Genomic DNA, 14437 nt, shown 5'->3' with positions numbered 1-14437 from the left:
TTAAATAAAAGTCACGCTATCTGGACTATGGACCGACTCGTCAGGACGACAAATGCGTGATTTTAAAGGCTTTTATTTTGAATTTTTAGTCCCGCGGAAGTTTACATAAACGCAGTGACCGCGGTTTCATTTGTGTACTCTATTCATTCACTCACTTTATATGCAGTTATTGAAGCAATACAATGGTGGAGTATGACTTATTTCACCAACAAATAGTGTCTATAATGGCACTGCTGACAGAAACTGCTCGAGAAGATATTCAGAAAGTTTTTGACTGTGAATGTCATCTTTCCCACACTCAGATATGTTGTGACAGAGATGAATTATTGGAATTGAATGAGAAACAACGCAGAGTGGTATGTTTAATTTTATTATTCGACAGACATTACACCTGCTATTTAATTTTCAGCTTTCAGAACAGCTCTTTGTTTGTTTAGATCTTATGTTCTCTTCTGTTTTATTTATTTATTTTTCGGTTTTATACAGTATGATTTCATTAAGACTTTTTAGGTTAAACAATATTATAAGTAGCTATATTTAATTCTTTCAAAAAAATGCCCATTTTCACCTTGCTAGTTTGCAAACTGATCTTCAATGAAGTAAAAACAATAAATAATAATACTCCTAAATTATTCATATTTATTACAGGCAAAGCTCACCGCAGTGATGGAGACCTTTACCAAGGTGGCTATTCAAAAAATATGCAAAGTCTTCAGTTGTTGCTTTGCACTTAAGCAGACTCTACTGAGAGATGTAAAAAGTTACAGTGGAAATGTTGTAAAAGTTAAAGCACTCAGGAAGAAGCATTTGGAAAAAGCAGAAAGAAATTGTAATCAAAGTGTCAAAGATGTGCCTGGTAAGAGATCCTGCATTTAAAATACAGATGTAATATTCAGTTTTCTGCTATGTTAACAGTATAATAGTCTTTCCAGCTGTAGCTCCATCATTGTTTCCAACTCAAGAACATTTGCTCACTTTGTTACCTGAAGAAAATAAACAACCACAAGATTCTGTTGACGGCCATCAGGTGAGTTTGCTGATGCATTTATATAACTCCGTATTGTCAAAGGGCTTGTATTAATATTGCTCTTTTCTTTTCTTTTTTTTCAGTCTGCAGAGAAGGCTCACATTTCTGAATTGTGTCCTAATTCGTCAAGTGCTGCTAAAGAAACACCAATGCAAGCATTTCTAATTGAAGGTGTGTGATGCGCAACTTGTGCATACATGTGTACAAACATGCTAATAATTTTAGAAATGGTTTGATTATTATGTTGTTGTTTTTTTTATTAATTAATTATTTAAAAAAACAAATAATATTTCAGTCTTAGATAAATTACCATCGGTTTCCAACAAAAAAAGTCTGGACTTCCTAACTCATCAACTACTTCTATTATGTTTATAATAAATTATGTAATTTCTACATTATATCATGAAATAGCTTTATTTTCCAATACAAAATTGTTCTAGAATATGAATAAAGTCAATTTAACTAGTCAGTTTATTGCTATTGAATCTATAAGAATCTACAATGTCAGATTTTCATTAGCTAGTTATTAATTCAATTTTTATGTAAATTAATTGTATATGTAAAACTGTTTCAGTGGTTCCCTTCTGTACATATTGTTTATTTTTAATTGTATAGGAGTCTTTTGGGGCCCAGACAAGGAATGAAACATGACCAATTCTCATGTACTGCAGGTTACTTTAGTCTTCAGTGTGACATGAGCCTTCATAAATCATTATAATATGCTAATTTGGGGCTAAACATTTCTAATTTACATTAATATACTTTTGGAAACTGTAATACATTTATTCAAGATTTTTTCTGTCCTATTTTACCTCAAAGTCTATCTACCTTTTTTTTTTCAATCAGCTAAACATGCCTGTAGCCTTCATTAATAACTGGAACTCTGTTAATTATTTGCAGTTGAGTACACTGCTGTTGCATCTGCTGAGGACCAGCAAACTGAAGTAAACACACAAGCAGAGCAAATCACCACAAAATCCAAGACAACTAAAAAGTCAGTATCATTTGACTGTAATGACTGCGGAAAGACATTTCGCTGGAGACACTCACTAAAGCATCACAAATGTGGACATTCAAAAGGACCTCACGAATGTGAACGGTGCGGGAAGAAGTTTAAATTTGTAACCGGATTACAAAAACACCTTCAAAATCACAAAGAGAAGAAAGGAACCTGTAAAACTTGTGGGAAAAGCTTTGCAGATCTTAAAATGCATGAACGTGTCCACCTGGAGGTGAAGCCTTTTCTTTGTTCCATATGTGGACGCGGCTTCACAGTAAAGGGGACTTTAATGGAGCACCAGCGGATTCATACTGGTGAAAAACCATATAGCTGTGAGACTTGCGGGAAGCAGTTTGCACAAACACAAAACCTCACCAACCACCTGTTGGTTCATAAGACAGAGAAACCATGGAAGTGCAGCCTCTGTGACAAGACTTTTAAATCGAAACATAATATGAAGTTGCACCAGATTGTGCATACAGGAGAGAAGTCCCATATTTGTCATGTATGCAGACAGAAGTTTGGACACGGTACAAATCTCAAAAGACATCTGCTTTTGCACAGTGGTGTGAAACGGCATGGCTGTGAAATTTGTTCCAAGCGGTTTTATCAGAGTATAGCACTGAAGAGGCACATGGCAATACATGGAGCTCCGAAGCCATTCATGTGTGACATCTGTGGGAAGAGCTTTGTGTTTAACTTTGCTTTACAGAAACACTTGCTCACACACGGTGATAAAACAAATGGCAAATCTGCAACTGGCAAGACTTTTCCATGTGATATGTGCGAGAAAAGCTTCAGTACCAATGCTCTGCTCAAAATGCATCAGAGGCTCCATTCTGAAAAGGATCCTTATATGTGTAAAGTCTGTGGTAAAAGCTACGTCAGCATGTATTCACTGAAAATACATGAGAGATTACATTTGGGGGTGTCACTGTGGAAGTGTGACGTGTGCAGTAAGAGTTTTGCTAACAAATATGGGTTGAAACTCCACCAGGTTGTCCATACTAAAGAGAAACCCTATGAATGTTCTGTTTGCGGCAAAACATATGGACAGCCACACAGTCTTAAAACACATATCCGCATACACTCTGGTGAAAAGCCACATAAGTGCAAAACGTGCGGAATGTGCTTTCGATTGCCTGGAAACTTAAGCCGTCACAAGCGGATCCACACTGGCGAAAGGCCGTTCAGCTGTGAGGTCTGTGGGAAAAGGTTTGTACAACACAACCATGTGAAAGCACATATGCAAATCCATACTGGTGTGAAACCATTCACGTGCCAAAAATGCGGGAAGAAATATGCATACCGTAGAAATTATAATGATCACAAATGTGTGCCTCTTTATTAGATGTATTTATTTCATCCCAACTTACCACTCCACCACATTCTGGCGGAGATTAGGGGATAGGTTAGGTAAAAAAACAACAACTCACAAATGTTACAGAAATGGCACTGCAATTCAGTTCCCAGCACCCTTTATGGTAGGAGTGATCAACCCTGCTCCTGGAGATCTGCCTTCCTGCAGAGTTCAGCTCCAACTCTGATCAAACACATCTGAGCGGTACTTGATAATCACAGACAGGTGTGTTTGATATGGGTTGCAACTGAAATATGCAGGAAGGTAGATCTCCAGGAGAAGGGTTGGTCACCCCTACCACAAAGGGTGCTGGGAACTGAATTGCAGTGCCATTTCTGTAACATTTGTGAGTTGTTTTTTGACCTAGCCTACCTCTTAAACTCCGCCAGAATGTGGTGGAGTGGTAAGTTGGGATGAAAAAAATACTGAATTGAAGCTGACCACACCATCCTGACCACACAGAATTAACACAGGTTTTTGGTGTGAGGAACAGGCATGAGACATGAATAACTTTATTTTCCTTAAGTATCCAATATAAAAATCTCTTTAAAAAGAATAAATGTGCAAATATGTACAGAGTGTGAAAAGAAGAAATTCCTCTGTTATACAGTATGTGTGGAAAGAGCTTCAGCACATGAACGGGTTCATGCAGAAGTCAACCCATTTACCTGTGAAGCATGGACAGGGATTCACCATCAAAGGAAGTTTATAAATTATGAAGGTAAATCAGTTGCAAAACTCGAGAGCTTGCAAATGTAAATGTGAGCACTTGTGATAATAATATTTGTATGTGTATGTTGAAATGTACACTCACAGCTCTGATGTGAACAGCTGAATCCCTCGATTTGCACACACACACAACAATCCACACACTTGTGTTTTGAATTGGAAGTTGCAGATTAATAGTTGTGTATTTGTAAAATGTCATTCACAAATACAAAATGACAGACACACGTGTGCACGGCAAATTTGATTGCATCTTTGCTCTACAACCACAGGTCGGCAATCACAACCTCTCAGATTCGTCAGTACAACTACAAATCTCCCGCGCTCTGACTTTTGCTACACATCTCCCGCTATCTCTGTAGCAGAACTCATCTGTGCACTTGCAAATGCAGATGCGCGAGCAGCGCGGGGCGGGGGAGGGGCGGGGCAGGTGTAAAGCTGTTTGATTGGCTGATGCCTGACCAATGAACAATGCCAGCAGCCAACAGGACTGAGGTGCAAAAGAATCATTTCCCACGATTATTTTATTATTTAGGGTTTATTTCAATTCTTTTCTGAAGAGATTCTTGTTAAAAATCATTAATTTGCGGAAATGTACATACCAGTAAAAGAGCAGCAAAGCCAGTTTATTGGCTAGAGCCAGCCAATAAAATGGGGCGTTTCTGTTTGTCAGGACACAGGGCAGCTCACGTTGTTGGAGGCCTCGAGCAATCAGAGGGTAAGTTATGATTTTTAATAATCATCTATATGTTCAATACTGTTAGCTAAGCTAAGGACTGTGCTAGGTGCTTCTCTAGTTTGTTTTTTATATAAGAAACAGTTATGAGTTATGTAGGAGTTGCTTTCAGTCATGTTATATGGTTCTAAAAAGATACGATTCAACCCACATGAAATAAGAAGTTGTAATAGTATTTATAGTAAATAATATTACGTTTTTGAACCATACTAACTATAGTAAACTGTATTATACTGTATATATTGCAGTATCTGCAACTTTGTTAATGAATGCAACAGCACACTGTAGTATAAACTAGCATGAACTTTAATAAATTGAAGTATACTTCAAAAAATAAAATATATATATATAGCTTAAATTTGATAAAATTGAAATATAGCTATCTGTTTAAAACTAAACATTCTAATGTCATTTATTATGCAAATATCAAGTTGAAACAAATCTGTTAAGAACACATATTTATATGTAAAACCTAATACATTTTAAAGCAGTTTCATTTCTTTCTGATTTACACATCTACATGCATTACATCTGATTTAGGTCCACAACTTGCATCCTTCAACATGATGTGTGTTCAAAGGAAGAGCAACTAGGTGAGGGAGACGGTGTCCATCGCTCGGCTGAGGGTCCACTTTAAGCATCTCATCTGCAGGGTTAAGCAACATAAGCTGAACAGTCATCGTCTCTCTCTATTACAGCGAGCATCAACCAGCTTTACACAATGGCTTGCTTTCTGACCATTAGTAAAGGCTTGAGCAAAGGATTAAAGAGGAGATAACATTTGATGGGTAATGATGAAGTTGGATTTACCACCTCCATCTCATTATGAACAAGGAAAAACCCTGAAATATTTAAATACAAGTAACTAGACATTTGCACTGCACTTATTTGCACTGTAAATTTTATTTGACAAATTAATGTTAAACATTTCCCTTACAGCACAGGTGTCAAACTCAGTTCCTGGAGGGCTGCAGCTATGCAAAGTTTAGTTCTAACCCTAATTAAACACACCTGATCAAACTAATTGAGTCCTTCAGGTTTGTTTGAAACTTTCACTTAAGTGTGTAGAAGCAGGGTTGAAACTAAAAACATGCAGGCTTACGGCCCTCCAGGAAGTGAGTTTGACACCCCTGCCTTACAGTAAAGTGTAAAAATACTACATTAAACAATTATCAAAATAAAAGTTGTGTGTGTGTGGGTGAGTGTGTGTTTTGTTCAAATCTGTAGTCATCTTGGCAGGTAAAAAGAGAAAATAAATGGTTGGCTTCCTCTTGAATGATCTGAATCATTTTGAAGTGTTTGTAGATGAGCTAGATCATCATGTCATCTTTAGCATAAATAACATCCTATTCAAGCTATGCAGCTTCTCTGAGTTAGTCATCGACTTGAAACAGGCTGATCTCTCCTGTCACTCCATCCTTACAGGAAACTGAGAAATAACCTATAGTTAGTAACGTTCATAATTAAAAAAGTGATATAAAGGACACACTGTACACAAACATGTAAATAGATAGATGGATAGACAGATATGATGCAGGTTATTATAACAAAAACCGGTATGATCTGTGAGAAACTGAAACGCCTAGTGTTATTTTTAATTGCTATTAATGAGTGTGAGTGGTGTGTGTGTGTGTGTGTGTGTGTGTGTGTGAATATACTTCAATTTATTAAAGTTCATGCTAGTTTATACTACAGTGTGCTGTTGCATTCATTAACAAAGTTGCAGATACTGCAATATATACAGTATAATACAGTTTACTATAGTTAGTATGGTTCAAAAACGTAATATTATTTACTATAAATACTATTACAACTTCTTATTTCATGTGGGTTGAATCGGGATGCTCAAAGTGGACCCTCAGCCGAGCGATGGACACTGTCTCCCTCACCTAGTTGCTCTTCCTTTGAACACACATCATGTTGAAGGATGCAAGTTGTGGACCTAAATCAGATGTAATGCATGTAGATGTGTAAATCAGAAAGAAATGAAACTGCTTTAAAATGTATTAGGTTTTACATATAAATATGTGTTCTTAACAGATTTGTTTCAACTTGATATTTGCATAATAAATGACATTAGAATGTTTAGTTTTAAACAGATAGCTATATTTCAATTTTATCAAATTTAAGCTATATATATATATATTTTATTTTTTGAAGTATACTTCAATTTATTAAAGTTCATGCTAGTTTATACTACAGTGTGCTGTTGCATTCATTAACAAAGTTGCAGATACTGCAATATATACAGTATAATACAGTTTACTATAGTTAGTATGGTTCAAAAACGTAATATTATTTACTATAAATACTATTACAACTTCTTATTTCATGTGGGTTGAATCGTATCTTTTTAGAACCATATAACATGACTGAAAGCAACTCCTACATAACTCATAACTGTTTCTTATATAAAAAACAAACTAGAGAAGCACCTAGCACAGTCCTTAGCTTAGCTAACAGTATTGAACATATAGATGATTATTAAAAATCATAACTTACCCTCTGATTGCTCGAGGCCTCCAACAACGTGAGCTGCCCTGTGTCCTGACAAACAGAAACGCCCCATCTTATTGGCTGGCTCTAGCCAATAAACTGGCTTTGCTGCTCTTTTACTGGTATGTACATTTCCGCAGATTAATGATTTTTAACAAGAATCTCTTCAGAAAAGAATTGAAATAAACCCTAAATAATAAAATAATCGTGGGAAATGATTCTTTTGCACCTCAGTCCTGTTGGCTGCTGGCATTGTTCATTGGTCAGGCATCAGCCAATCAAACAGCTTTACACCTGCCCCGCCCCTCCCCCGCCCCGCGCTGCTCGCGCATCTGCATTTGCAAGTGCACAGATGAGTTCTGCTACAGAGATAGCGGGAGATGTGTAGCAAAAGTCAGAGCGCGGGAGATTTGTAGTTGTACTGACGAATCTGAGAGGTTGTGATTGCCGACCTGTGGTTGTAGAGCAAAGATGCAATCAAATTTGCCGTGCACACGTGTGTCTGTCATTTTGTATTTGTGAATGACATTTTACAAATACACAACTATTAATCTGCAACTTCCAATTCAAAACACAAGTGTGTGGATTGTTGTGTGTGTGTGCAAATCGAGGGATTCAGCTGTTCACATCAGAGCTGTGAGTGTACATTTCAACATACACATACAAATATTATTATCACAAGTGCTCACATTTACATTTGCAAGCTCTCGAGTTTTGCAACTGATTTACCTTCATAATAAATCCACCCAAGAGTCTACACATGTGGAAAAACCATACCCCAGTGTGAAGTTTCTTTCAGATCGGCTCCCTAAACTGCCACAAGAAGTTTCATTTAGATGACAGGCCAATAAAATGCTGCCACTGCAGTAAGGGCTTTAAATGCAAGAGTCGTTGTGATGCCACCTTCCTGAACACAGTGGTGAGAGGTACTCATGTAAAACGTGTGGCAAAATGTTTGTACGTCCTAATGCAATGTCCTCATTCTCATTCATTGGTGAAAATCTTTTTATGTTGCAGTATTTCTTAATGGAATTTCTTACTATTAAAAAGAAATGAAGGCATTTAAATAAAACATTGGGCAAGATGTTGTACATTTTATTGTTGGATATTCAGAAGACTTTTTAAATTAAAATTAACATTGGTTTTATTGTAAGTGTAGTAAGCTTGTTTTTTTGCCATAGTGATTACCATTTGTTTAACCACGGTTTTACTACAAATGCCGGGTGGATGGATGATTTTTAAAAACTCATGGGAAGTAATAATTTTTTTACATGTTGGCAGGGTGATAAAAAAATCTGGTAATATTACTAAATTGTGTTTTGCGAGAACTTGTGAATTGCTGTTCTCTTTGCCTAGCCCTGCTGAAAAATCCATCTTAAACCTGCCTAGGCTGGTTTTAACTGGTCAACCAGCATGGTTATGGCCATTTCCAGGCTGGTTTCAGCCATTTCCAGCCTGGTCTTAGCTGGTCAGGCTGGGATATGATGACTAGCTAAAACCAGCTATGTTTTTGACTAGCCTGGTTTAAGCTGGTCATTTTCCAGCCTGAACAGCTAAGACTAGGCTGGAAATTACTGGAAACCAGCCTGGAAATGGCCAAACCACAGCCCCCTTAAGCTGTTTTTTTCAGCTGGGAAGTTAACACAAATAAATTCATTTCTCTCGTTTTTGAGTATTTTTAGTTGTGCTTTAATAAATAAAGTAGTCCATGAGCTAATTACTGTTTGCGTAGATGTTTTTTTATGAAATTCATTGAATATTCAATTTAGAACTTTTATTTTGAAATCTAAAAACCAAAGAGGAAGTACTTCCTGCTTAACGCAACTTTCCGGAGGGGTTCAGCGGTTTGTTTATATTGTACTGAATCTAGCTAAAGCAGCTGTCAAACATAAGTTGAGCTGCTCATAACTGTCGACACTATGGGGAGGCACGAGCTTTTTCAGAGTCAAACCTCTCTCATCATAACATTATTGACGGACACTGCAAAACACGAGATACAAAAGGCTTTTACGAACATCTCAAATGAATCCAGTCTCCCCGACAAACTAAACGACCCTCACATTCAAATGGTAAGAACGTCTGCTTTGACCACCTATGGTTATGTTGGTTAAAACTATATGGTTTCAATACTTTAGTTTCGTTAAAACTAATAAACCTGTTTGTTAACGGCCAGGGTAGTCAAATTATATATATATATATATATATATATATATATATATATATATATATATATATATATATATATATATATATATATATATAATTTTACATTGTAATAGACATCAATTTTACCCATACTAAATTTCACGAGTGATTTTTTTTTTGATATTTACATTTATTTTGCATGCTTTCTCTAGAGCTCAAACATATTTGTTATATACATATGAAGTTATTTTAATGTAATTAATTACTGCATTGTGATTGACGTGAGAGAACAACAATATAGTAAATCTTAAATGTTAAGCTTGTTTCTGGTCAATATAATAATTTAATATATGCTTTCTATCAGTTTCATTGTGGACCTTGTAAATTAATTTTTTATTAATATATAATATTAAGTTTATTAATTCAATTTCTATTTTATATATATTTTTTCTAATCTTTATTCTTTTTATTCATAATTATAGCAGTTTTCTTTTATCAATGCAGCTTAATTCCATCATGGACAGGTTCACCAAAGAAGCAGTGCAGAAGATTTGTAGTCTCTTCAGATACTGTTCATCTGTTGCACCACTTCCTGCACAAAGTGATGAAGACGCTTTGAGGAAGACTTCATCTCAGTCAAGATGTGATCTCAGTGGAACAACATATATCCACAACCAAGAGTTTCAGAGTACAGTATCACACACAATATAGACGATTTTTACTGTGTTTTTTAACCTAGTATTTGTAGTCATGTTTGTATTGTCTTCCTCTCTGACAGGAGATGTTATGTCTTTCTCTTTGAGTCCTCAGAAGGATCTTGCATCAACATCTCACCAGCAACTTTCAAGTATTGAGGTCAGAAATAATCCAATGCAGTTAAAAACACATTAAAGAAGAAAATAAATTACACATGTAATTTATTTATTATGTAAAATATCACAATTATATGTGTATTTAGGTTACACAGGAAAGTAATGTAAGCACATGTCTTATGATGGAGGATAGACCAGAAGAAACCCCCCAGACAATATTCATCAGTGATGGTGAGAGTCACACCATTTAGTTCACATTTTGGTGTTACATCCAATTAAATATACAAAAGTGAATGAGTGTGTGTGTGTCTGTATTAGGGCTGCACAATATATATATACAATGTGCACGATATTGCAATGTGCACACCTACAATAGTGACAGGATCAGTAATGTCAGTATTTGAGTTGTCCAGGAGCTACAGAACACATGTGATTTGAAGAGTCACTGCTAGGTTTAACCATAGTAGACTGAAGGTTTATAATTTGCATTTTTAGACCATTTGGAGAGAGTTTATGTACAAAGAATTCTTAAGTTTGGAGGTTATTTATACAAATTATGCAACAAAAAAAAAAGGTTTTCCTTACTTAGATTTTCGGTCTTGTTTCTAGTCCAATATCTACATTTCAAAGCAAAAACATCATTACTTTACCTACCCCATTGTCAGATAATTTAGCTTGTTTTGAGAAAAATTGAGCTATTCAAAGCATCTTGTGAAACTATATTCGAATAGGTGAAGTTTTACAAACTAATTTCGAGAGGACATGGTTGACTGCAGCTGTCTATTTCAGTAATCATTAGCTAGCCAATTGGATTATTCCAAATTTAACATCAATTTCCAGCCAAAACTTTATTCTCTATCTTCATTTTGGAAACCCCTGCCCCATGTATCTCTTCTCCCTCCTCTTCAATTCTAGGATCGGGCAACGTAGGAGCTCAGTGGCTAGCACTGCTGCCTCACAGCAATAAGGTAGCCGGTTTAAGTCCTAGCTGAGCCAGTGTGGAGTTTACATGTTCTCGCCATGTTCGTGTGGGTTTCCCCCAGGCACTCTGGTTTCCTCCCACAGTCTAAAGACATGTGACGCAAGGGAATTAAATAATAGTACCAGTCACAAGCACTTAATGCGAATGCACTGGTGTGGTTGGCCATCTATTCCTATAGAGCCGTTTTATCAATCAAGATATAGGCCAAACAAATTGGGGGAGCTCTCAAGAACTACCTGCTCTCGTATTCCTCTTAATGCTCATTGACCAGGTGGGAGCCTTGGGTTCATATCTCCGAGCTCAGGGTTCTCTCCCGGGACAGCATGCCAAACCTGCTGACATCGTCAAGCATTATCTAAGAGTGAACTTTTGAAAATGAATGCAGCTGGAAAGGTATGAGTGAAACCAGTCGAGGGGGTGTGAGAAATACCAATGGAAGATAATCTGTTGAGATAGCTGGAATAAGATCTAGTATCAAAGGCTGGGCTTAGATCAAGGAGGATGAGCATAACGGTTGATACAAAATCAGCTGCCATGAGGAGCTCGTTGGAACCTTCCTTGGAAACAACTTTATTATTTTCTGAAAGTCATCCTGAAATCGAAATAGATTTTTTAACTGACTTGCTGTAGATTCTTTAGTCTCATTTTAATATATTTTTGTAAAAATCTGTTGAACATTTCACCCATAATCAGCAGCAGATTGTGATTGATGTTGACTGTGATACATTTATTATTATTGTTATTACTTCATCAGCTGCTGAAGACCAGAGCTGGTCTGAAGATCATGAAGGAGCATTACAGACATCAACAAAACAACCTGAAGTGTCACATGAGAAAGACTCTTTTGAATGTGAGCAGTGCGGGAAAGCCTTTCCGAAGATGTTTTCTCTCGTCCAGCACAAACGTGTGCACTCAATCGTGAGGCCGCACAGCTGTGAGAAGTGCGGCAAGAAATTCACACTGCTAAGAGCACTAGAAACTCACCTCCGCAAGCACTCGCAGAAGTTTGAGAAGAAGAAATTCCCCTGTGCCACCTGCGGAAAGAGCTTCAGAGATCTGGCAGCACACGAGCTAGTCCATGCGGAAGTCAAACCATTTACCTGTGAAACATGTGGACAGGGATTCACCATCAAAAGAAGTTTATACATGCACCAGAGAGTCCACACAGGGGAAAAACCATACAGATGTGACACCTGCGGAAAGTGTTTCTCTCTGATCGGCACGTTGAACTATCACAAGAGGATTCATTCCAACGAAAGACCCATAAAATGCAGCCATTGCAATAAGAGCTTCAAATACCATAAACTCTTGAAACACCACCTCCGCGTTCACACAGGCGAAAGACCGCACACATGCGACATCTGCGGGAAAAGTTTCGCACTTTCCGGAACATTAAAACGCCACATCCTTATTCACACCGGCGACAAGCCTTACGTCTGCGAGGTTTGCGGTAGAAGATTCAATCAGAGAAGCACTCTAAAAGGCCACATGCGAGTTCATGGTGAAAAACGGTTTATGTGTGAAATGTGTGGCAAAACCTTCCAGTATAATTACGTTCTGAGGAACCACATTTTAACACACAATCAAATCAATCCAGGTGACAAGAGCAACGCTCAGCGCTGTGAGGTGTGTGGAAAGTTTCTCAGCTCTGCTTATGCATTGAAAGCTCACCTTCAGCTCCATTCGGATAACACCAAACCGTTTGCCTGCACGTCATGTGACAGGAAGTACAGCAGCATTCATTCCCTCCGAATGCACGAACAGATTCATACCGGTGAAAAACCGTTCAAGTGCGAGATCTGCGGTAAGGACTTTTCTCTGAGGGCTTCATATAAAACCCACATGTTTCTGCATTCAGGAGAAAGACCTCATAAATGCGTGTTGTGTGGTAAGAGATTCAAGCTGTCGAGTTCGCTAAAGATGCACATGCGCACTCATACTGGAGAAAAGCCTCACAAGTGTGAGACTTGTGGGAAGGCGTTTCATTTATCTGCCAATTTGAAACGACACAGGCTTGTGCACACCGGGGAAAAGCCGTTTACTTGTGATATTTGTCTGAAGAGTTTCACGCAGCCCAATAATTTGAAGGCACACATGCACATTCACACCGGGAAGAAACCGTACACCTGCACAAAGTGCTGGAAAAGTTTTGCATATCAGAGAAATTATAAAGAGCACAAATGCCTTCCAGTTTGAGAAGTTTTACTTGATGCGTTTAAATTGAGCTTGTAGGATTGTAATGACATTACAGGTGAATTTCTGGATTGTTTGTGTTTATTTATCGAATGTTATTGAAATTAAAGTAGTTTTGCTTTGTCTGTTTTAAATGGGTGAGTGTATGGGTGCTTCCCAGTGCTGGGTTGCGGCAGGAAGGGCATTTACTGTGTAAAACATATGCTTGAGTAATTCGCGATTCATTCTGCTGTGGCGACCCCTGATAAAGAAGGGAATAAGCAAAAGGAAAGTGAGTGGTCTATTTTATTTCTCAATGTGTGTCTGACATAGTTGAACATTTAATATATAGGTGCGTTTTGAGGTGACACAGTGTCGCTGTGTGTAGCACTGAGGCCTCACGGGGAGAAGGTCGCTGGTTTGAGCCCCGGCTGGGTCAGTTTCTGTGTGGAGTTTGCATGTTCTCCCCGTTTTCGCGTGGGTTTCCTCCGGGTGCTCTGGTTTCCCCCACAAGTCCAAAGACATGCGCTGTTGGTGAATTGGGTAAGTTAAATTGTCCATAGTGTGTGTGTGTATGTCCTGGTCTCCAGGTTGGGGGTTGAGCGTTGGGCTAATGAGCCACCTCGTAAAAATGAGATGTTATAAAACACCAATATGGTGAGGCTAAATATCAACTTCAATATAAATGGCCCTGGAAGTGAGTAAATATTTGTTTTAAATCTCGGATCTGAGACTAGAAGGCAGTATGTAGAATAAGTGTACTATAATAAACATAATTTAAGAAGCACTTCACTTAAGGACATGAATTCTAATGATCTGACTAAACATGTAGATTTTTATTTTTACATCATGAACATTGTGTATTTATACTCTTTATAATATGTAAAATACTAAAGTATTCAGAAAATATTAGATTATTTTTCTCATCATATCATCAATATTCATAAATTTATGATCGTATACACTACCTGACCAAAGTCT

The 14437-nt window shown here is 37.5% G+C and overlaps 2 protein-coding genes across 4 annotated transcripts; both read left to right on the top strand.

Annotated features, from left to right (window-relative positions):
- Nucleotides 1-105: 105 nt before the first annotated feature.
- Nucleotides 106-4095, top strand: si:dkey-182i3.9 (zinc finger protein 883). 3 transcript variants are annotated; one of them, XM_056473752.1, is made up of 6 exons: nucleotides 106-356; nucleotides 649-856; nucleotides 924-1027; nucleotides 1111-1198; nucleotides 1928-3242; nucleotides 3998-4095. In XM_056473752.1, the coding sequence occupies exons 1-6, from the start codon at nucleotides 183-185 to the stop codon at nucleotides 4023-4025; spliced, it is 1917 nt and encodes a 638-aa protein (XP_056329727.1). In that variant the 5' UTR covers nucleotides 106-182; the 3' UTR covers nucleotides 4026-4095. The 3 variants fall into 3 exon arrangements, with proteins under 3 accessions (XP_056329727.1, XP_056329726.1, XP_056329725.1); XM_056473751.1 differs by lacking the exon at nucleotides 3998-4095 and having other exon boundaries at nucleotides 933-1027; nucleotides 1928-3498; XM_056473750.1 differs by lacking the exon at nucleotides 3998-4095 and having other exon boundaries at nucleotides 1928-3498.
- Nucleotides 4096-9158: 5063 nt separating this feature from the next.
- LOC130241658 (zinc finger protein 226) lies at nucleotides 9159-13752 on the top strand. The gene is made up of 5 exons (XM_056473558.1): nucleotides 9159-9414; nucleotides 9995-10178; nucleotides 10269-10345; nucleotides 10449-10533; nucleotides 12039-13752. The coding sequence occupies exons 1-5, from the start codon at nucleotides 9265-9267 to the stop codon at nucleotides 13478-13480; spliced, it is 1938 nt and encodes a 645-aa protein (XP_056329533.1). The 5' UTR covers nucleotides 9159-9264; the 3' UTR covers nucleotides 13481-13752.
- Nucleotides 13753-14437: the final 685 nt, after the last annotated feature.

Source organism: Danio aesculapii, chromosome 15 (assembly GCF_903798145.1).
Source record: "Danio aesculapii chromosome 15, fDanAes4.1, whole genome shotgun sequence".
Lineage (NCBI taxonomy): Eukaryota > Metazoa > Chordata > Actinopteri > Cypriniformes > Danionidae > Danio > Danio aesculapii.
The sequence above is the reverse complement of the archived record's forward strand: the minus strand, read 5'-3'. Positions and strand labels throughout refer to the sequence as shown.

Excerpts from the sequence above, each read along its gene's own strand:
- LOC130241658 (XM_056473558.1), top strand. The coding sequence starts at position 9,265 with ATGGGGAGGCACGAGCTTTTTCAGAGTCAAACCTCTCTCATCATAACA. Across the intron at positions 9,415-9,994 it reads ACGACCCTCACATTCAAATG|CTTAATTCCATCATGGACAG; the intron begins GTAAGAACGTCT and ends TTATCAATGCAG. Across the intron at positions 10,179-10,268 it reads CCACAACCAAGAGTTTCAGA|GAGATGTTATGTCTTTCTCT; the intron begins GTACAGTATCAC and ends CCTCTCTGACAG.
- si:dkey-182i3.9 (XM_056473750.1), top strand. The coding sequence starts at position 183 with ATGGTGGAGTATGACTTATTTCACCAACAAATAGTGTCTATAATGGCA. Across the intron at positions 357-648 it reads ATGAGAAACAACGCAGAGTG|GCAAAGCTCACCGCAGTGAT; the intron begins GTATGTTTAATT and ends TATTTATTACAG. Across the intron at positions 1,028-1,110 it reads ATTCTGTTGACGGCCATCAG|TCTGCAGAGAAGGCTCACAT; the intron begins GTGAGTTTGCTG and ends CTTTTTTTTCAG.